We start from the raw sequence: 22,559 nt of genomic DNA, 5'->3' as shown, positions 1-22,559 counted from the left end.
ATAGTGGAGTTTGGGGTGTGACTGTTTGGGGTTGTGGACAGGTGTATTTTATACTGATAACAAGTTCGAACAGGTGCCATTAATACAGGTTACGAGTAGAGGACAGAGGAGCCTCTTAAACTATAGTTTTGGCAAGTCGGTTAGGACATCTACTTTGTGCATGACACAAGTCATTTTTACAACAATTGTTTACAGACAGATTATTTCACTGTATCACAATTCCAGTGGGTCAGAAGATTACATACACTAAGTTAACTGTGCCTTTAAACAGCTTGGAAAATTCCAGAAAATGATGCCATGGCTTTAGAAGCTTCTGATAGGCTAATTGACATCATTGAGTCAATTGGAGGTGTATCTGTGGATGTATTTCAAGGCCTACCTTCAAACTCAGTGCCTCTTTGCTTGACATCACAGGAAAATCAAAAGAAATCAGTCAAGACCTCAGAAGAAAAAAATTGTAGACCTCCACAAGTCTGGTTCATCCTTGGGAGCAATTTCCAAACGCCTGAAGGTACCACTTTCATCTGTACAAACAATTGTATGCAGGTATAAACACCATGGGACCACATAGCCGTCATACCGCTCAGGAAGGAGACGGTTTCTGTCTCCTAGAGATTAACGTACTTTGGTGCAAAAAGTGCAAATCAATCCCAGAACAGCAGCAAAACCCTGTGAAGATGCTGGAGGAAACAGGTACAAACTGATCTATATCCACAGTAAAATTAGTCCTATATTGACATAACCTGAAAGGCAGCTCAGCAAGGAAGAAGCCACTGCTCCAAAACCTCCATAAAAAAGCCAGACTATGGTTTGCAACTGCACATGGGGACGAAGATTGTACTTTTTGGAGAAATGTCCTCTGGTCTGATGAAACAAAAATAGAACTGTTTGTCCATAGTGACCATCGTTATGTTTGGAGGAAAAAGGGGTAGGCTTGCAAGCCGTAGAACACCATCCCAACCGTGAAGCATGGGGGTGGCAGCATTATGTTGTGGGGGTGCTTTGCTGCAGAAAGGACTGGTGCACTTCACAAAAATAGATGGCATCATGAGGCAGGAAAATTGTGGATATATCAAAGCAACATCTCAAGACATCAGTCAGGAAGTCAAAGCTTGGTCGCAAATGGGTCTTCCAAATGGATAATGACCCCAAGCATACTTCCAAAGTTGTGGCAAAATGGCTTAAGGACAACAAAGTCAAGGTATTTTGGAGAGGCCATCACAAAGCCATGACCTAAATCCTGTGGAATGTCTGTGGGCAGAACTGAAAAAGCAGGTGCGAGCAAGGAGGCCTACAAAGCTGACTCAGTTACACCAGCTCTGTCAGGGTTAATGGGCCAAAATTTTCCCAAGTTATTGTGGGAAGCTTGTGGAAGGCTACCCGAAACATTCGACCCAAGTTAAACAATTAAAAGGTAATGCTACCAAATACTAATTGAGTGTATGTAAACCTCTGACCCACTGGGAATGTGATTAAATAAATAAATCACTCTATTATTCTGACATTTCACATTCTTAAAATAAAGTGGTGATCTTAACTGACCGAAGACGGAATACTTACTAGGATTAAATGTCAGGAAATGTGAAAAACTGGGTTTAAATGTAGTTGGCTATGGTGTATGTAAACTTCTGATTTAAACTGTAGAAGGGGACCATGAGACCCAATGTTGTATTTTAAATAGTTAATATCTTGTCAATTTCTAAGCTGACTTGTAAAAGTAAAGTGGAGAAAGACCCCACCTGTTTATCTGAATTAGTTAGGCTACATGAGTCACTGCCATTATCTCCCACCCCAATGTATCCTATTAAATTATTTTTTTGTTCTTACTATGTATTGCATGTTTGAGATTATATAATGTTATGTTTCCAACTCACTAATAAATGGCTTTGTTTTGTTCGATAAAGTTCATATTTATATCCAAAAATTTCTGTTTACATTGGCGCGTTATGTTCAGAAATGCATGGTCTCAAACAAACATCCGGTGAAAGTGCAGAGAGCCACATCAAATTACAGAAATACTCATAAACATTGATCTAAGATACAAGTGTTTAACATACATTTAAAGATAAACTTCTTAATGCAACCGCTGTGTCAGATTTCAAAAAGGATTTACGGCGAAAGCACACAATGCGATTATGTTAGGTCTGCGCTTAGCCACAAAAACCACAGCCATTTTCCAGCCAAGGAGAGGGCTCACAAAAGTCAGAAATAGCATTAAAATGAATCACTCACCTTTGATGATCTTCATCTGGTGGCACTCCCAGGTCTCCAGGTTAGACAAATGTTCATTTTGTTTGATAATGTCCCTCTTTATGTCCAAAAACCTCAGTTTTGTTGGTGCGTTTAGTTCAGAAATCCAAAGGCAATGCGCACTCTCAACATCAAGACGAAAAGTCAAAAAAGTACAATAAAAGTTAGTAGAAACATGTCAAACAATGTTTAAAATCGATCCTCAGGTTGTTTTTGTCATAAATAAATCGGACAAAAGCTTTGTCAATAGAAAAGGAGAAACAAGAAATGCACGCTCCCGATCACGCGCAGGTCTCATGGCTGGAAATTTCCACTGGGATCATTGAAAGTGCTGTATCTCCCTAATTTTTCAGAGTAAAAGCCTGAAACAATGCCTAAAGACTGGCCACATGTAGAGAAAGCCATATATATTGTGAACTGGGTCCTTAGTCTTTGTATGGTGGGGATAGGCTTTCAATGGAAAAACAGCCTTTCAAAATAAGACTTGAAAACCTACAAACCTCAGATTTCCCACTTCCTGGTTGGATTTTCCTCAGGTTTTTGCCTGCCATATCAGTTCTGTTATACTCACAGATATTATTTTAAGCTTTAGAGTGTTTTCTATCAAAATCCACTAATTATATGCATATCCTAGCTTCTTGGCCTAAGTAGCAGGCAGTTTAATTTGGGCACGCTTTTCATCCAAAATTCAGAATCCTGCCCCCTACCCTAGTGAAGTTAGCCAACAACGCCTTGCAGTCGGATGACGAACAATAGCCATACCAGGCAGTGATGGAACCAGTCAGGATTCTCTCGATGGTGCAGCTGTAGAACTTTGAGGATCTAAAGACCCATGCCAAATATTTTCAGTCTCCTGAGGGGGAATAGGCGTTGTCGTGCCCTCTTCATGACCATCTGCGTGTTTGGACTGTGATAGTTTGTTGGTGAGGTAGACATCAAGGTAAGTGGCATAAGGTATACTTTTAGCAGTTATGTTAACTCATTTACAAATGTTTATAGGTCTGTCACTTTAAAATAAGGTATACTTTATATGAGAGAAGATTCAACACTTTATTAAACATGTTCAATCAATGAATGGTGGGTATGAAGACCAAAACATTCAAAGTTGTGACAGGATACCACCTCCATTGTTTCACTAAGCAATGGTACTACGGTTACCATTTCACACCAGGGCGTTACCCATACTTGGGACTATCACAGAGAAGTGGTAAGTGTGTTAATATAACCTGGTAAACGGTAATATGTTAGGAATGATGATTGAATAACATCCTGGATGTAAATTTGGATAGGGATCAGGGTTTCAAAGGTAGGTCAAGACACATCATGATTGACAGCCTCTTATGTTACTGGGACAGAGCAACAACGCATCACACCCAATTGTGGTAAAGTATTGTATTGGTCAAATGTGCAACTATTGAAAATAAGGTCTTATAAGTGTTTGTAAGTGCATTTATAAAATGGTTCATAACTAGAGGTAAATATTGGCTCACCATTTGGCAAACACTGAACAGTTATTGCACTATTTTAACCAATGCGATGTGACCGTTTATTAAATGGTTTATAATTAGGGATGTTAACAGTTAACCATTAACTTCTTTGGGGTAGGGGGCAGTATTTTCACGTCCGGATGAAAAGTAAACTGCCTGCTACTCAGACCCAGATGCTAGGATATGTATATCATTAGTAGATTTGGATAGAAAACACAAGTTTCTAAAACTGTTTGAACGATGTCTGTGAGTATAACAGAACTCATATGGCAGGCAAAAACCTGAGAAAAAATCCAACCAGAAAGTGGGAAATCTGATGTTTGTAGTTTTTCAAGTCTTAGCCTATCCAATATACAGTGTCTGTGGGGTCATATTGCACTTCCTAAGGCTTCCACTAGATGTCAACAGTCTTTAGAACCTTGTTTCAGGCTTCTACTGTGAAGTGGGAGAGAATGAGAGCTGATTGAGCCATGGGTCTGCCAGAAGGCCATGTGCTCAGTCAGGCGTGTGCCCGTGAGAGTAAGCTCCGTTCCCTTTCATTTCTAAAGACAAAGGAATTCTCCGGTTGAAACATTATTGAAGATTTATGATAAAAACATCCTAAAGATTGATTATATACATCGTTTGACATGTTTATATGAACTGTAATATAACTTTTTTACTTTGTCTGGACCTAGAGCCTGCTCATTTGGATTACTGTCCTAAATGCGAACAAAAAGGAGGTATTTGGACATAAATGGACATTATCGAACAAAACTAACATTTGTGGAACTTGGATTCCTGGGAGTGCATTCTGATGAAGATCAAAGGTAAGTTAATATTTATAATGCTATTTCTGACTTTTGTTGACTCCATAACATGGCGGGTATCTGTATTGCTTGTTTTGGTCTCTGAGCGCTGTACTCAGATTATATTCCATGGGGTGCTTTTTCCGTAAAGCTTTTTTGAAATCTGCGGTTGCATTAAGGAGAAGTATATCTTTAATTCCATGCATAACAGTTGTATTTTCATCAACATTTATGAGGACTATTTCTGTAAATTGACATGGCTCTCTGCACTTTAACCAGATGTTTTAGAGGCAAAACATAACACGCCAAGGTAAATAGATTTTTGGATATAAATATGAACTTTATCGAACAAAACATACATGTATTGTGTAACATGAAGTCCTATGAGTGCCATCTGATGAAGATCACCAAAGGTTAGTGATTCATTTTATCTCCATTTCTGCTTTATGTGACTCCTCTCTTTGGCTGGAAAAATGGCTGTGTTTTTTTGTGACTAGGTACTGACCTAACATAATCACATGGTATGCTTTTGTTGTAAAGCCTTTTTGAAATCGGACACTGTGGTGGGATTAAAATGGTGTATAGGACGGGTGGCGCAGTGGTTGGGTGCGCTGTACTGCAGCGCCAGCTGTGCCACCAGAGACCCTGGGTTCGCGCCCAGGCTCGTTACTGGCCGCGACCGGGAGGTCCGTGAGGCGACGCACAATTGGCCTAGCGTCGTCCGGGTTAGGGAGGGTTTGGCCGGTAGGGATATCCTTGTCTCATCGCGCACCAGCGACTCCTGTGGCGGGGCGGGCATAGTGCGCGCTAACCTTCGTCCATACCGAGCCCGTATGGGAGTTGTAGCGACGAGACAAGATAGTAGCTACTAAAACAATTGGATACCACGAAATTGGGGAGAAAAAGAGGTAAATTCAAAAAGAAAAAATATTTATGAATATATTTAAAAATGTATTTGGCGCCCTGCACTTTCACTGGATGTTGGTCAGGTGGGACGTTAGCGTCCCACGTACCCGTGAGGTTAATAGGCAAGCCGCCAAAAATACATTTGACCGGTCATGCTTATCGTATAGGTTAATTTGCATAATTCAATTTGTGTTAATTTGCATAATTCACCTGTGTATTTCCATTAAGTCTTAGCCTGTCCGGTCCTCTGGCAGTCTCTATGGGGGTGCCACAGGGTTCAATTCTCGGGCCGACTCTTTTCTCTGTATATATCAATGATGTTTCTCATGCTGCGGGCGATTCCCTGATCCACCTCTACGCAGACGACACCATTCTATATACTTCCGGCCCGTCCTTGGACACTGTGCTATCTAACCTCCAAACGAGCTTCAATGCCATACAGCACTCCTTCCGTGGCCTCCAACTGCTCTTAAACGCTAGTAAAACCAAATGCATGCTTTTCAACCGTTCGCTGCCTGCACCCGCACGCCTGACCAGCATCACCACCCTGGATGGTTCCGACCTTGAATATGTGGACATCTATAAGTACCTAGGTGTCTGGCTAGACTCTAAACTCTCCTTCCAGACCCATATCAAACATCTCCAATCGAAAATCAAATCAAGAGTCGGCTTTCTATTCCGCAACAAAGCCTCCTTCACTCACGCCGCCAAACTTACCCTAGTAAAACTGACTATCCTACCGATCCTCGACTTCGGCGATGTCATCTACAAAATTGCTTCCAACACTCTACTCAGCAAACTGGATGCAGTTTATCACAGTGCCATCCGTTTTGTCACTAAAGCACCTTATACCACCCACCACTGCGACTTGTATGCTCTAGTCGGCTGGCCCTCGCTACATATTCGTCGCCAGACCCACTGGCTCCAGGTCATCTACAAGTCCATGCTAGGTAAAGCTCCGCCTTATCTCAGTTCACTGGTTACGATGGCAACACCCATCCGTAGCACGCGCTCCAGCAGGTGTATCTCACTGATCATCCCTAAAGCCAACACCTCATTTGGCCGCCTTTCGTTCCAGTTCTCTGCTGCCTGTGACTGGAACGAATTGCAAAAATCGCTGAAGTTGGAGACTTTTATCTCCCTCACCAACTTCAAACATCTGCTATCTGAGCAGCTAACCGATCGCTGCAGCTGTACATAGTCTATTGGTAAATAGCCCACCCATTTTCACCTACCTCATCCCCATACTGTTTTTATTTATTTATTTTTCTGCTCTTTTGCACACCAATATCTCTATCTCTACCTTTACATAACCATCTGATCATTTATCACGCCAGTGTTAATCTGCATAATTGTAATTATTTGCCTACCTTCTCATGCCTTTTGCACACAATGTATATATAGACTCCCCTTTTTTCTACTGTGTTATTGACTTGTTAATTGTTTACTCCATGTGTAACTCTGTGTTGTCTGTTCACACTGCTATGCCTTATCTTGGCCAGGTCGCAGTTGCAAATGAGAACTTGTTCTCAACTAGCCTACCTGGTTAAATAAAGGTGAAATAAAAAAATAAAAAAAATTAGTCATCTTATTTATCACATGCATACAGAGCCTAGTTTGAGGAGCGGCGTAGCCTACCTCCTGTCAGACAACATACAGAGCCTAGTTTGAGGAGCAGCGTAGCCTACCACCCATCAGACAGCATACAGAGCCTAGTTTGAGGAGCAGAATAGCCTATCACCTGTCAGACAGCGCTAGAGCAGCTCCTCACTGGGGTACAACCTGCTTTTGTAAGCCCAGTCATTGCACAACAAATACCAATTCTAAATGCAAGTATGTGTTAAAAACATTGACGAACACGATTAAAAAGGTAGCCATTTCTATTTCTCAACTCTCAAAGCACGCCTCTTATTTGGCATTTGAGTATATAGGCTATAGTCAACAGTAGGCATGCCACCAGTGCGTCACCCACCACTTTGCAATGTGAGCTTGAAGCAGTTATTTGAAAGCTGAACATTTTTACTTTACTTCAAATACTGAGGCATGTCTTACCTTGCTTCAAAGTAGCCTTGCAAAAATCCATCCATACAAACACGGAGGCAATTATTTTAGAAAGACTTCCTGATGCCATTAACCAGCACTTCTAAACGGTTCTATTGGTTTTCATATCAACTTTCTTTCATTGTCCAGAAGTCAAAGGCACAATCCTTGTCATATTGGCAACACATCCTAGTTGTTGTTACAGATTCCCCATCTTGCTACATTTCTAATGCAGATTTTCATGTCTGTCACATATGGAACAGCTTACATTAGGTACGGTGTTTCTAAATTGCGGGAAATGACTTTTTATTAGCAGCTTCATTACAGGAGTTGCATGTTCAATCATAGGCTGTAGCATTTTGCCTGTAAGAAAACATGCTTGCTATTGTTGAATGTTCCATTAAGCTCTTAATGAAAAATGTCCGGAAAAGGTGAAGGGAGAGGTTTCACTCACGGCAAAATCTGGTCTAAAACAAGCCAAATGCTTCTCTGTGTCGCCTGCCTTCCAGCCTTGGGACAACTACCATTGTCAGGGCGGTGAAATAAACATCTCAACATTATACACATACCGCTTGATAGTATTTTCTTTTGGACACGCCATTTTACTGTTTGAAGAAAATGTAACCGTTTGTTAACCAGTCCGGTCCATTAGTCGGCAGCAAAATTGACCAAAATTTTAATCCCTATTTCTGATGCATTTACAAATGATTAAATAATGATTCATAACAATTATAACCCCTTTACAAATGGAACCTTATGGTAAAGTGCTACCAAAAAAATGTAAAGGAAAATAGATTTAAAGGTTTATCAATTATGGATTTAACATCAACCCTTCCTTCCACTCCGCATGTCTATAAGATAATAGGCTCCATCTCGTATTCACACATCAAGACGAACAGCTCAGATTCATCATAAAGTATAGCACATTAGCCAACAGCAATTTTGGTCTCTTACCCATCCCTGGAGCTTTCCCAGGGTTGATGTCCCTGCCTCCCATCCCAGTGGGCTGCCTCCCAGGCCCAGGGTTGATGTCCCTGCCTCCCATCCCAGTTGGCTGCCTTCCAGGCCCAGGGTTGATGTCCCTACCTCCCATCCCAGTTGGCTGCCTCCCAGGTCCAGGCTGCTGTAGAGCTGGTAGCCCCTGCTGCTGTTGGGTCGGTGGTCCTGCTCCCTGGCCCTGCATTTCCGGCTGATTACCAGCAGGAGAGCCATTCTTCTCCCACAGGTTGACAGTCTTCTTATTAAACTGGCTGGGGTCTCCCCAAGCCGATGTCCCATCGTCAATGTCCATCTTCCGGCTAATGAATTGCGGTGAAGGTTCCTCCCACCCGCTGGACTCTGGTCCTTCCCCTCCCCCAGGGCCACTGGGGATGGGTCCGGCAATCCAGCCCGAACTGCTTTGGTTCTGGTGCTGGGCACCCGTTTGTCTCACCCAGCCCCCTCCTCCCGGTTCCAGCGCTTGTTGCGGTGGGGGCTGCGAATGTTGCTGCAGTGCCTGCGAATGTTGCTGCAGTGCCATGGCGCCTTTCACAGAAGCCGTCTGGCTGTTTGGCATCGGTGACGGGTGCATCTTCCCACCTCCACCCCAACGCCCCTGGTGGGGTTTGGTGCATCCCATGTCCCCCCCCACCCCTCCTCCGCCGCCCCCACCCGTACCTCCTGCCCCCCAGGATCTCCTCGGGGCTCCCTCGTCCCAGCTACCCCACGTACCGACTTCTGAGTCTCCCCCACCGGAGTTACCTCCACCTTTCCTATCCTCTCCCCATCCTCCACCACTGGATTTGGGTTCTCTCTCCCCCCAGTCTCCCCCACCCCTGTCCCTCTGCCCACCCCACCCTCCTCCATCCCGCCCCATCTCCTTCCATCCTCCTCCTGTCCCCTTCTCCTCCTGGCCACCTCCCCAGCCACCAACTCCTCCACCTTGGTTACCCTGTTGTCCATTATCTCCCCAACCTCCTCCACCACCACCTCTACTGCGTTCCCTCCCACAACCCCACTCAGACCCTTCGTTCCCCCATCCTTTTCCTTGACTCTCCCCTGGTCCAACCCCACCCCAGCCTCCTGTAGGCTTCCCCTGGCCTGGTCCAAGGCCGCCACCTATACCTGCTCCAGTGGTCATTGACCCAGATTGAGTGACGCCAGGAGGGTTTCTCATGTTGGAGCCTAGGGGAGGTGGCCCTTGGCTGGGCATGGAGTTGCTGCCACTACTGCTGCCGTTGTTACCAACCTCCCAGCCCTCCCCGGAGCCACCAGGGGTCCCCAGGGAAGGGTTGGAGTTCAGGTTGGGAGCTGAGCCAGGGAGAGGGGTAGGAGCCATTGGATCAGTAGTTGTAGCAGAGCCAGTGGAGTATTGAGAAGATGGACCCATGGGAGGTGAAGCGTTTTGGGATGAAGCAGACGACCCAGACCCTCCTTTTCCTGGTTCTAGATCCCAGGCCACATTCTGTCTGATCTGGGTCTGGCCCCAGCCCGTGTTGGAGAGGACGCGTGGGTCCAGGTCACTGCGGCTGAGCATTGCCTGTAAGGCCACGTCAGGGTTGGGCGGTGGGGGGTGGGAATACCGGTGGTGACCGTACCCGTGGTGCTGATTGCCGCTGCCTCTGGAGTTTCCCCCACCGCTGGATGAATTACCTCCTCCTCTACCACCCTTGCCCCCCCCCCACTCCCCTGTGTCCCCCCCTGCCACTCCGTCCCCCTTCTGATTGTCCCAAGCTCTTGTCGTAGTGGTGGATGTTGTCGGAGAGGAAGAGGCGGCAGGGGGGTTGCTGCCCCCACTGCTGCTGCTGCTACTGCTGCGGCCTCCGACACCACCAGCCTCCCCTCCTGGATTTCCACCTCCACCCATCCCACCTGAATTACCTCCCCAGTCTCCAACTGAAGACCCTCGCTCTCCTCCCTGAGATACCCCGGGGGTTTGAGTGCTACCCCCCCTTACAGCGCCCCAGGATTTCCCTCCATTACCCCCCTGAGCGCTGTACTTCCATCCCGAGCCTCCACCACCCTCAGCAGCTCCCCCTTCCCAACCATCAGTCCTTGAGGCACCCGTTTTGGAGTTAGCAGCAGGGAAAGGCTGGCCTCCCCAAGAGGAGGATGAGGTTTGGGAGGCGAGTTTCTCTCCACCATTGCCTCCTCCCCCACAGTCTGTATCGGCTCCCACCCCTGTCCCCTCGTTTTTTGGTCCTGCTCCAGTCTCCAGTGCCGCTCCACCCCAACCCCCATCCGACGTGTGCTCTCTGTCTCTGGATTGCATTTGGTGAAGTTGGTGCTGATGAGCGGATTGATTCACAGCTAGAGGTGGGTTCCCCAGGCCCGGGGCAGACAGAGACCCAGCCAGGCTCTGGAGAAGGGAAGGGGGGGGGCCACCCTCAGAGGAAGCTACCCCAGCCCCATCCTGCTGCACCAGAGCAGGCCAGGCGGAAGGGTTGGCATTTGGGTTAAAGTTGGCACCAGGGATCACCCCACTGCCACCAAGGGATCCATCAGGGCCCATTGGCAGAGGGGAGGCTTTGGGAATGGAGGGCACTGATGTCCCTGGAGGACCCTGTGAGGCAGCAGATCCCCACACCACACTGACGGACAGCATACATTCATTGGGCGTTGAGAACGAGGAAGTGGGTGATGGGGGACTGCCAGGATCGCCACCTTTCCGCGAGGCACTGCTGTTCGGCACTCCACCACCGCCCTCACCCGACGAAGCACTACCACTTCCTGTCCCCGAAGCTTCACCTCCTCCTGCTCCATTCCCGTCGCCAACGGCAATGCTAGGCCATTCCTCCAGGTCTGAGCCGTCCACGATGACCTTCTCCCTGCCCTGAGAGGAGGGCAGGCTGCCAGAGCCAACCCCCCACGTGGAATTTGCATAATTGGAAGAAGTAGTAGAAGAAGCAGCGATTGATGAGGATGAGGTGAGGGGCAGTGAGGGTGCAGCTGGACCCACATAGCCTGGACTAGAATCTGGACGGGAAACAACATAAAGGCACATTATTAAAATGGAAGGTTAAATAAACATCTACTGTTGCCCAATTGTAGAAGTCTTGGACACAGAAATAACTAATTATTTTACCAAAACATTATACCAAGAATCAAATAGGAAGGTATAGGATTCACTTTTAAAGTATTTGAACAGTCTAAACTTGCATGATGCTCCATGTCGGAACTCGTTCCAGACACCTACCTGAGGCAGCAGCCATGGTTGCATTGGGGCAGTCTCCCCCTCCTCCCCCTGGCCCGGTGCCTCCCCCCAGTAGCATGGAGGACAGCGGCGGCTGGCCCCTCTTCAGTAGCACTTTGTGGTCTTGCTGGCAGCGGAATCGCGGGGGCACTTCGCGGGGCATGTAGCGCTGGGAGGCCTGGGTGCCTGCTGCGGGGGACTGTCCGTTGGCCACCGCCGGCCGCTTCGCATTGTTCCCACCCTGGGGGGGGGCGACGCCTGCAGCCGCGGTGGCAGGGGAGGGGGACGCCGAGGGGGTGGGTCCAGGGCTGGGGCAAGCAGAGCTGGGGGCGGCAGGAGACTGGGTGGACGAGGGCTTGGTCAATTCTGGCACTGCATGGCGAAGGAGAAGAGAGTTATAGAAGTCATTAAGTTGCATAGAGAAAATAAATAGTGGTGTGGAATTCAAATGTCCTGACGGATAATAAACAGTGTACAAAACATTAAAAACACCTGCTCTTTCCATGACAGACTGACCAGGCGAATCCAGGTGAAAGCTATGATCCCTTGTCACTTGTTAAATCCACTTCATAAATCAGTGTAGACGAAGGGGAGGAGACAGGTTAAAAGAAGGATTTTTAAGCCTCGAGACAATTGAGAAATGAATTGTGCAGGTAGCCTAGTGGTTAGACTGTTGGGACAGTAATGAAAAGGTTGCTTGTTTGAAACCGCGAGGTGAACAAAATAAATCTGCCGTTCTGACCTTGAACAAGGCAGTTAACCGCCACTAACAACAACGGCAGCCCCCCACACCTCTCTGGGGGGGGTTGGGTTAAATTCAGAAGACATTTTTGTTGAATGCAATTAAACAACGGGCCAGACCGGGGTTGAAATAAATGCATATTTCAAATAATGTGGCCGAATATAGTGCCGTGAATAAGTATTTCCCCCTTTCTGATTTTCTCTAGTTTGTATATTTTTGATTTTAAACCAAAACCTAATATTAGATAAAGGGAACTGGAGTCTACAAATATTAAAAAATATTTTATTTCTTTATCTAACAAAGTTCCGCAACACCCAATTCCCCTGTGTGAAAAAGTAATTGCTAACCATTAATTGGTTGTGCCACCTTTAGCTGAAATTACTGCAACAAAATGCTTTGTGTATTTGTTGATCCGTCTCTCACATCGCTATGGAGGAATTTTGGCCTACTCTCAGCGACATTTGAGGGTTTTCAAGCAGATAGCATTGTTGATTTCACCAGTCACATTATGAAGCTTGCTGGTAGTCCCCAGTCACATGCTGTTTGTTTACAAGCACACAACGACGGGAGACTGGAGCCTTGATTCATTTCACTGTTGTGCAGCACACACCAGGTTATCTAGTTTCAGTATGGAAATTACAACTAAATGTTTGCCAGCTAGATACAGTATCTTATAACTATTAAGTTAACTGTCTAAAATGTGCTAAATGTACTGCAGATGTGCATATGGTTTGCTAATGTAGTGGTTAGGTTTTTGTTAAATCAAGCTTCTCTTGGTAAAGGCAGAGAATACCCTCCTGGATCAAGAGCCTTGCTATCTAATATTTGTTTTGGGTGTGCAGCAAACTGAGTAGCATTTTTTTTGTTACTTGTATAACTTTATGCGATGGGATGTCTGTCCTGCAAATGGTTTGTCAGAGACTGTTTAAAATGTTTGCAATGCGCCCGTTAGCATTTAACTAATATCCTCTATAGGATTTTACAAGTACTTGTTAGCAATGCTAAACTTCAAATAACAGCAAGAGGCCATTGTGTTCATCCCGAGATATTACCAAATATCTCGGGATGGCACAAGGTCGGCATGAGGGTTTGACCATCTGGATACCGCCCAAGCCTAATTTGAAACTATTTTCTACTTATTTCCCCTAGGGCCATACAGAGCTGGGTTCAAATACATGGGAGTATTTCAACATTTGTATTTGGGGGAAAAACACTTGTCTGTGCAAGTGAGAATTTTTTAATACAGTACCAGTCAAAAGTTTGGACGCACCTACTCATTCAAGGATTTCTTGATTTTGACTAATTTCTACATTGTAGAATAATAGTGAAGACATCAAAACTATGAAATAACATGAAATGTACTAACTACAAAAAGTGTAAAACAAATCTAAAAATATTTTAGATTCTTCCAAGTAGCCACCCCTTGCACACTCTTGGCATTCTCTCAACCAGCTTCACCTGGATTGCCTTTCCAACAGTCTTGAAGGAGTTCCCACATATGCTGAGCAATTGTTGGCTGCTTTTCCTTCACTCTGCGGTCCAACTCATCCCAAACCATCTCAATTGGGTTGAGGTCAGGTGATTGTGGAGGCCAGGTCATCTGATGCAGCACACCCATCACGCTCCTTCTTGGTCAAATAGCCCTTACACAGCCTGGAGGTGTGTTTTGGGTTATTGTCCTGTTGAAAAACAAATGAGTCCCACTAAGCTCAAACCAGATTGGATGGTGTAACGCCGTAGAATGCTGTGATCGCCATGCTGGTTAAGTGTGCCTTGAATTCTAAATAAAACAGACAGTGTCACCAGCAAAGCACCCCCACACCTCCTCCATGCTTCACTGTGGGAGCCACACATGCAAAGATCATCCGTTCACCTACTCCGCGTCTCACAAAGACGCAGAGTAGGCGGTTGGAACCAAAAATCTTTAATTTGGATTCACCAGACCAATTGACAGTTTTCCACCAGTGTTTTCCACCAAAATGTTAATACATACAGCATTTAATATAAAGTAAAGTATTTTTTTTTGGAACTGAAGTCTCATAAGTTAGGAGTCCATTGATCGTGTTTCTTGGCCCAAGCAAGTCTCTTCTTATTGTGGTCCTTTAGAAGTGGTTTCGTTGCAGCAATTCGACCATGAAGGCCTGATTCATGCAGTCTCCTCTGAACAGTAAATGTTGAGATGTGTCTGTTACTTGAACTCTGTGAAACATTCATTTATGCTGCAATCGGAGGTGCAGTTAACTCTAATGAACTTATACTCTGCAGCAGAGGTAACTCTGGGTCTTCCTTTCCTGTGGCAGTCCACATGAGCCAGTTTCATCATAGCACCTGGTTTTTGCGACTGCACTTGAAGAAACGTTCAAAGTTCTTGACATTCTCCGGATTAACTGACCTTCATATCTTAAACTAATGATGGACTGTCATTTCTCTTTGCTTATTTGAGCTGTTCTTGCCATAATATGGACTTGGTCTTTTACTAAATAGGGCTATCTTCTGTATACCACCCCTACCTTGTCACAACACAACAACTGATTGGCTCAAGCGCATTAAGGAGGAAAGAAATTCCACAAATTAACTTTTAACAAGGCACACCTGTCAATTGAAATGCATTCCAGGTGACTACCCCATGAAGCTGGTTGAGAGAATGCCAAGAGCGTTCAAAGCTGTCATCAAGGCAAAGGGTGGCTACTTTAAAGAATCTCAAATATATTTGGATTTTTTTAACACTTTTTTGGTTCCTACATGACTCCATGTGTTATTTCATTGTTTTGATGTCTTCAATAATATTTTACAAAGTAGAAAATACACTGCTCCAAAAAATAGACAACAGGTGGAAATTATAGGCAATTAGCAAGACACCCCCAATAAAGGAGTGGTTCTGCAGGTGGTGACCACAGACCACTTCTCAGTTCCTATGCTTCCTGGCTGATGTTTTGGTCACTTTTGAATGCTGGCCGTGCTTTCACTCTAGTGGTAGCATGAGACGGAGTCTACAACCCACACAAGTGGCTCAGGTAGTGCAGCTCATCCAGGATGGCACATCAATGCGAGCTGTGGCAAGAAGGTTCGCTGTGTCTGTCAGCATAGTGTCCAGAGCATGGAGGCGCTACCAGGAGACAGGCCAGTACATCAGGAGACGTGGAAGAGGCCGTAGGAGGGCAACAACCCAGCAGCAGGACTGCTATCTCCGCCTTTGTGCAAGGAGGAGCACTGCCATAGCCCTGCAAAATGACCTCCAGCAGGCCACAAATGTGCATGTGTCTGCTCAAATGGTCAGAAACAGACTCCATGAGGGTGGTATGAGGGCCCGACGTCCACAGGTGGGGGTTGTGCTTACAGCCCAACACCGTACAGGACGTTTGGCATTTGCCAGAGAACACCAAGATTGGCAAATTCGCCACTGGCGCCCTGTGCTCGTCACAGATGAAAGCAGGTTCACACTGAGCACATGTGACAGTCTGGAGACGCCGTGGTGAACGTTCTGCTGCCTGCAACATCCTCCAGCATGACCGGTTTGGCGGTGGGTCAGTCATGGTGTGGGGTGGCATTTCTTTGGGGGGGCCGCACAGCCCTCCATGTGCTCGCCAGAGGTACCCTGACTGCCATCAGGTGCCGAGATCCTCAGACCCCTTGTGAGACCATATGCTGGTGTGGTTGGCCCTGGGTTCCTCCTACTGCAAGACAATGCTAGACCTCATGTGGCTGGAGTGTGTCAGCAGTTCCTGCAAGTGGAAGGCATTGATGCTATGGACTGGCCCGCCCGTTCCCCAGACCTGAATCCAATTGAGCACATCTGGGACATAATGTCTCGCTCCATCTACCAACGCCACGTTGCACCACAGACTGTCCAGGAGTTGGCGGATGCTTTAGTCCAGGTCTGGGAGGAGATCCCTCAGGAGACCATCCGCCACCTCATCAGGAGCATGCCCAGGTGTTGTAGGGAGGTCATACAGACACGTGGAGGCCACACACACTACTGAGCCTCATTTTGACTTGTTTTAAGGACATTACATCAAAGTTGGATCAGCGTGTAGTATGGTTTTCCACTTTGTTTTTGAGTGTGACTCCAAATCCAGACCTCCATGGGTTGATACATTTGATTTCCATTGATCATTTGTGTGATTTTGTTGTCAGCACATTCAACTATGTAAAGAAAATTTAATAAGAATATTTCATTCATTCAGATCTAGGATGTGTTATTTTAGTGTTCCCTTTATTTTTTTGAGCAGTGTAGTAAAGAATAAGGAAATACCCTGGAAAGAGTAGGTGTGTCCAAACTTGACTGGTACATGCCAATACTTTCCAAATGTATTCCAATATTCAACTACTTGTGAGAATGACAGAAGAGGGAAAGAAACTGTTGTTTATCTGCTGGATAGTGTGTCACTGCAGTGACAAAGCACAAAACCAACAGCATAAACAAATAGTCTAGGTCACCCAGAACTAAAATCTTTCATAACTGTGTCAGATGCTTGATGAAGTTCTGGGGAGAGACGTACATGTTAGAAAATGTACTTTAGAGATTAGCAAGGTCTCCACCCCTCTGAACGGAAACTCAAGACAGTTTCGGGCCAATCTACCCTCCCCTTGCAAAATTCAAAAGAAGCGAACACCTGCGAAATCGTGATTTGTCCAAACAACCAGTAATGAAAAATCTGCATACTGGAACAAATTTCCTCATTAGTAGTCTTATCCCAAAGTTTGTCGACAGATGTTACCATTTATGTTACGTGCATCTGTCTACAAGAACTTATCAACAAACTGAAGGAATAAGACTCAAAACACAAAAATTGCTAGTGTTGAGAATGACAAGACCGGCATAAGCTGACAGAAACAGGTGGGACCTTGTGAACATAGCAACCAGGTGAATCTAGCAGAGGATACAAAGATACTGCTCACCTTTGTTTTTTTGCTCTGCAACCTGAAACAAGACAAACGTACATCAGTTGCCAAATATGGAAATATTACAATAAACGCAAGAAAACATGAATATGCATATTCTTATTCATTAATCACAAACAGCACTGTTTGAACAGCACAGGGGTAGGCACGGTTATTTGAGTACTCAAATATCCAAACGGATGATAGTGTTAGATTACTTGGGATAGTATAATTTATTTGAAAGGCTTTGCCTAAAATTCAATAAAATTATACATGACATTACTACATAGCCTATAAGGATAGAGCTTTACATTTAAAATGTTATGAGTTTATGAGTGTGGCCCATAAAAATAAAATAAAAAGTCACCAGTAGCCTTCACACGTGTAGCTTGTTGTTACTGTCGGTCAATCAAAACGGCGCTACAGTCAGAGGCTTCATGTGTAGCAAGTGAAGAGGGAGATTTCTAATCAATGCAAAACAAAATTACATTTACGGAATTAAGTTGGCTAAATGAGAAGGAATTTACTACAATGATCAACCAACAGGTAGGCTGTCATATGAATGGAGTTATTGTAGACATTGGACAGAGAGTGCAGCAAAAGAGCCTCAAATAGCCTTGCCACTGTAGCTTGCTAGCTGGCGAACAGCTGGTTCTTTACAACGATTTGATGAAGTCAAGACAGGCACTACCAGATGGTACGATAGATAACCTATGGCAGCAACAAGTTGGTCTAACTATCGCGAGTCGATTTGGCTGCCCCCCCCCCATGCAGCACAGCGGCCCTCTCGAGTCGCGTAAGCACGTCTCCATCCAAGTAAAAAAAATATACACAGGTGGGCGATGAAAACCAGTAAAATGTGTGGCAGTGGCATTGACTCGTTAAGAGTACTGTGGTCTGGACAGAGTGCCAGGCATAACAAGACTAATCGACGATCTAGTCATTAAATGTAATTTGTTGAGACTTGTGTGTATTGCATACAACTTTGAAATACTGAATGTGCCCCAGCTGGCCAGGCCATCACAACTAGGTGAGATCATGTAGACAATAATCTGGGTCATCAGAGTACTTGTGTGCAAACTTCAGTTCTAAGAAAATGGTAAGACTGCAACAAATTAAACTTGCCATTTTTGTTCTCCACCTTTATTTAAGCATCATTCAGTGCAAAGTTGGATGTTGGCATGGAACCATCCTTACCTTCTGAGAGGCTTCCCTTTTCCTTTTGTCTTCTTTCTTCCTTTTTTTGTCTTCCATGAACTACTGCTCCCTTTCCTGATACTCCTTTCTGGGGGAGAGAAGAAAAACACATGGCTAACCACAAACCAGTGCAACAGTCCTTAGAACAATCAGTGTTCCTTGTGCCGCCACAATTGCTAAATGATTCATGACCTAGGTCTCAGAAGATTACTGGACACGTGCTGTACTGTTCATACAGTAATTATCCACATAATTAACCTGCAGGAAATTCCAGGCTTATCCTCCCCACAAAGCCTTGTTAGCCAATGTAATAAGGAAGGGGTTTTCAGGTCTTGTAATAAGCTTCAAAGGCTAAAGGCCCAGTCCTGTTGAAAAGGCAGGGTCACACTTGCTCTTATTTGTTTTAATAAAATGTGCATCTTTATTAATTTTTTACTCCAGATACAAACTTCTACATACAAACAATGACTACATCTCCTCTGCCCAGACCAGCATGTTCACACCCCAATCCCTAGTGCCTGCATGTTCACACCCCTACCCCAGACCAGCATGTTCACAACCTTGCCCCAGACCAGTATGTTCACAACCTTACCCCAGCCCAGCATGCTCACACCCCCACCCCATTCATAGTACCTACTCACACCCCTACCCCATCCATAGTGCCTGCTCACACCCCTAACCCAGCATGCTCACACTCCCATCCCTTGTGCCTGCATGTTCACACCCCCATCCCTTGTGCCTGCATGTTCACACCCCATCCCGAGTGTCCACACCCCTACCCCAGACCAGCATGTACACACCCCCATCCCTAGTGCCTGCATGCTCACACCCCCATCCCTAGTGCCTGCATGCTCACACCCCATACCCTGGCCCAGCATGTTCACAACCTTACCCCAGACCAGCATGTTCACAACCTTACCCCAGACCAGCATGCTCACACACCCACCAGCATGTTCACACCATCATCCCTAGTGCCTGCATGCTCACACCCCCCCCCATCCCTAGTGCCTGCATGCCCACACCCCTACCCCAGGCCCACATGTTAACAGCCCCATCCCTAGTACCTGCATGCTCACACCCCTACCCCAGCATGTTAACACCCCCATTCCTAGTGCCTGCATTATAGTTGGCCACTCGGCCTTAAATTGCACCAATGTGTTTCTCAGTTGCCCATTTCAAAGAGAATGACGGTTAGATATGCTCTCTGCAAGGTTTTGTATTTCTTCTTAATCATATGAACATCATTTTGTGACTCAAATAGGATTACCTGAAGGTTGCTCTGATGTCCAAAATATTCTCTAAATCCATGTTTTTAAACTTATGTGTTAATGTTTGCTAGCCTATACCACGGTTTCCCAAACCCGGTCTTGGGTGCACCTTTTAGGTTTTGCCCTAGCACTACACAGCTGATCTAAATCAAAATCAAATCGAATTTATTTGTCACATACACATGGTTAGCAGATGTTAATGCGAGTGTAGCGAAATGCTTGTGCTTCTAGTTCCGACAATGCAGTAATAACCAACGAGTAATCTAACAATTCCAAAACTACTACCTTATACACACAAGTGTAAAGGGATAAAGAATATGTACATAAAGATATGTGAATGCGTGATGGTACAGAGCGGCATAGGCAAGATGCAGTATATGGTATCGAGTACAGTATATACATATGAGATGAGTAATGTAGGGTATGTAAACAAAAGTGGCATAGTTTAAAGTGGCTAGTGATACATGTATTACATAAAGATGCAGTAGATGATAGAGTACAGTATATACATATACATATGAGATGAGTAATGTAGACATTATATTAAATAGCATTGTTTAAAGTGGCTAGTGATATATTTTACATCAATTCCCATTACTAAAGTGGCTGGAGTTGAGTCAGTGTGTTGGCAGCAGCCACTCAATGTTAGTGGTGGCTGTTTAACAGTCTGATGGCCTTGAGATAGAAGCTGTTTTTCAGTCTCTCGGGCCCTACTTTAATGCACCTGTACTGCTTGATGATCAGCTGGTTATTTGAATCAGCTGTGTAGGGGGGGGGGGGGGGGGACTAAACATGCTCCCAGGGGTGGACCCAGGAAACCCTGGCCTATACCATAGCCTTGGTGACAGCATTGTAAGGGATCTGAAGTCTGGCTGCATTGACACATCTATTAGAATTCAGGTACTGTTTCTGAAAGGCCAGACATGCTAAATAAGGTTGCTATGTAGCTAAAGGAATCCATAACCATGCATGTCAACCAAAAACAGTGTTTGCACATCACAAAGACATGACCTGACACCATACTATTGATAAGAGTTAAGTGAACATAAAGGACAAAGCTTTGCAAATTACCTGTAACGGAAAACGAAACTGATAATGATGAGTGTGCAGCTGTTTGTGGCCCTTCTTTCTCAGTGACATAGCTAAAGCCACGGGCCACAGTTGTCATGATTTCGGAGGCTCTGGTCAGAGGAAGGCTTATGTAACTAGTTAGCTGCAACAGCTATCCTTCACGCATGTACATATGTCAACCTTTCGTGCATGGGAATAAATTACATAGCTAGCTAACTATACAAGTATGAAGGTGCAACAATATAGCTAGCTAACTTATCGAACATCGCAGCTTGCTAATGCTATTCAGCAACCGTGGCTAGCAACAAAAATGCTGCATATCGATGGTTGTTGGCTATCGTTATGAAGGTATGGCGGGCTAAAAATTGACATGACACGGACAACGGGCTCAGATCAAGAAACCGAGTAGCTAGTTAACTATCCGCATAATACTGGTAGATAGCTAGATAACGTTAGCTTAGCTTGCTAATGGAAAATTAACCAATATTCATATTTTAGTGCACGCGGGGTCTTGCACAGACCAAGCAAAGTAAATAAAATAAGACGTAGCTATTTAGCTAGCAATGTCGACCACCTAGCTATACATATTGTAACGGCTAACGTTAAAATTGCTAAACTGAGCTAACTACCAAGACAACACCGTCTTCATTTTTGAAAATACAAGTATACCAGCATAATTTACTGCAAGATTACGACCCAGACTCCGGAGTTATATAACTAGCTACATTGCTTTGATTCCGCTCGCGAATTAAGTAATCTATTCAAAGGCAAGAGAACTTCTCTAGATGCTCACTCGAGCAACGACATCCATTCGGTTGCATAGCAAACTAGCTAACGTTGGTCATATTTTAGCACCTTTGTCGACAGACAGCTAACGAACAACTTTAGACATGAACTAAATGATACTCACCTCAGGAATCACATACAAAATATAGCTGGCGTGCTAGCTAAAGAAGCTAATATTATTTCCCCTTTCATCTGCGGTGGCTAAAGTGCTTCAGTGAAAAACAACAACCTAAACGAATAACGAAGTATGTGGCTAACAAAGAAAAATACTCGTTGGTGCTTTTGATCTGTAAATACTATGATAACGTAAACCTAGCTAATGTGCAGAATAATTCGTTTTTAAAGCTCTGGAAAGTCGGTTGGTTGACGGTCGGCCATTTTGCTGCTCTGTATGAATCGAATGTTTCGCCCACAAGAGTTCTAGCACATATATAAAATGAGCCAGATATTTCACCGGATGAATAAATGTGAAGCATCCGGTTGGCGTTTCCAAACACTACCAAATTTGATGATGAGAGGAAGCCAAGTGGCCGGCAGTGGGAGAAGATGGAGCTAAATGGATTTGGGCCCACATTCTGCACATTTCCTCATCGATTAAACATTTGATCTCAATACAGTTTTCGGTTTCCAAAACTACAATCCGTTACGAAAAGATTGGACTAATTTGACTAGATTTAAAAAAAAAATCTTTAGTTCTTTAGAAGGAGTGCAAAGGCGAATTGAGTTATTGCACACGCCTACTTCACTGAGTAGAAGTTCCCTAACTCAAATATGCAAATATATGTTAGAATGAGGTTCTCAGAGTATAAGGGCTTGTGGTGAGGCCGATTTTTGTCCTTCATTTAAAAAACGTTGGAGTTAGTTTATTTCATATTTTATTACCATTAGACAATACCCAACAGTCAAATGAAAAAACCTTACAGTCAAATGAAATACCTATTTTAATAATTTTCATATGGGTTGAAGTATGGA

At 44.8% G+C, this 22,559-nt stretch overlaps 1 protein-coding gene across 9 annotated transcripts in view; it reads right to left on the bottom strand.

Moving 5' to 3' along the window:
* The window catches only part of LOC110503127 (trinucleotide repeat-containing gene 6B protein-like), a 62,118-nt gene extending 40,020 nt beyond the window's left edge, over positions 1 to 22,098 (bottom strand). For 2 of the 9 annotated variants that reach the window (XR_005039222.1, XM_036960614.1), the window contains exons 1-5: positions 21,712 to 22,071; positions 18,463 to 18,550; positions 17,284 to 17,305; positions 11,646 to 12,014; positions 8,426 to 11,425 (exon numbers count right to left, since the gene is read on the bottom strand). Coding sequence is in view for 8 of the 9 variants with exons in the window: in XM_036960614.1 (XP_036816509.1) it covers positions 8,426 to 11,425; positions 11,646 to 12,014; positions 17,284 to 17,305; positions 18,463 to 18,519 (3,448 nt within the window). In the remaining variant the exon portion in view is untranslated. Of the gene's footprint in view, positions 1 to 8,425; positions 11,426 to 11,645; positions 12,015 to 13,842; positions 13,898 to 17,283; positions 17,306 to 17,632; positions 17,730 to 18,462; positions 18,551 to 20,801; positions 20,912 to 21,711 lie in introns of those variants that run through there. The other 7 variants (XM_036960621.1, XM_036960615.1, XM_036960622.1 and 4 more) reach the window with 7 other exon arrangements.
* Between the last annotated feature and the right edge of the window lie 461 nt (positions 22,099 to 22,559).

Source organism: Oncorhynchus mykiss, chromosome 23 (genome assembly GCF_013265735.2).
Source record: "Oncorhynchus mykiss isolate Arlee chromosome 23, USDA_OmykA_1.1, whole genome shotgun sequence".
In the NCBI taxonomy this organism is placed as follows: Eukaryota; Metazoa; Chordata; class Actinopteri; order Salmoniformes; family Salmonidae; genus Oncorhynchus; species Oncorhynchus mykiss.
Note: the sequence above shows the minus strand (reverse complement) of the source record. Positions and strands in the feature narration are given on the sequence as shown.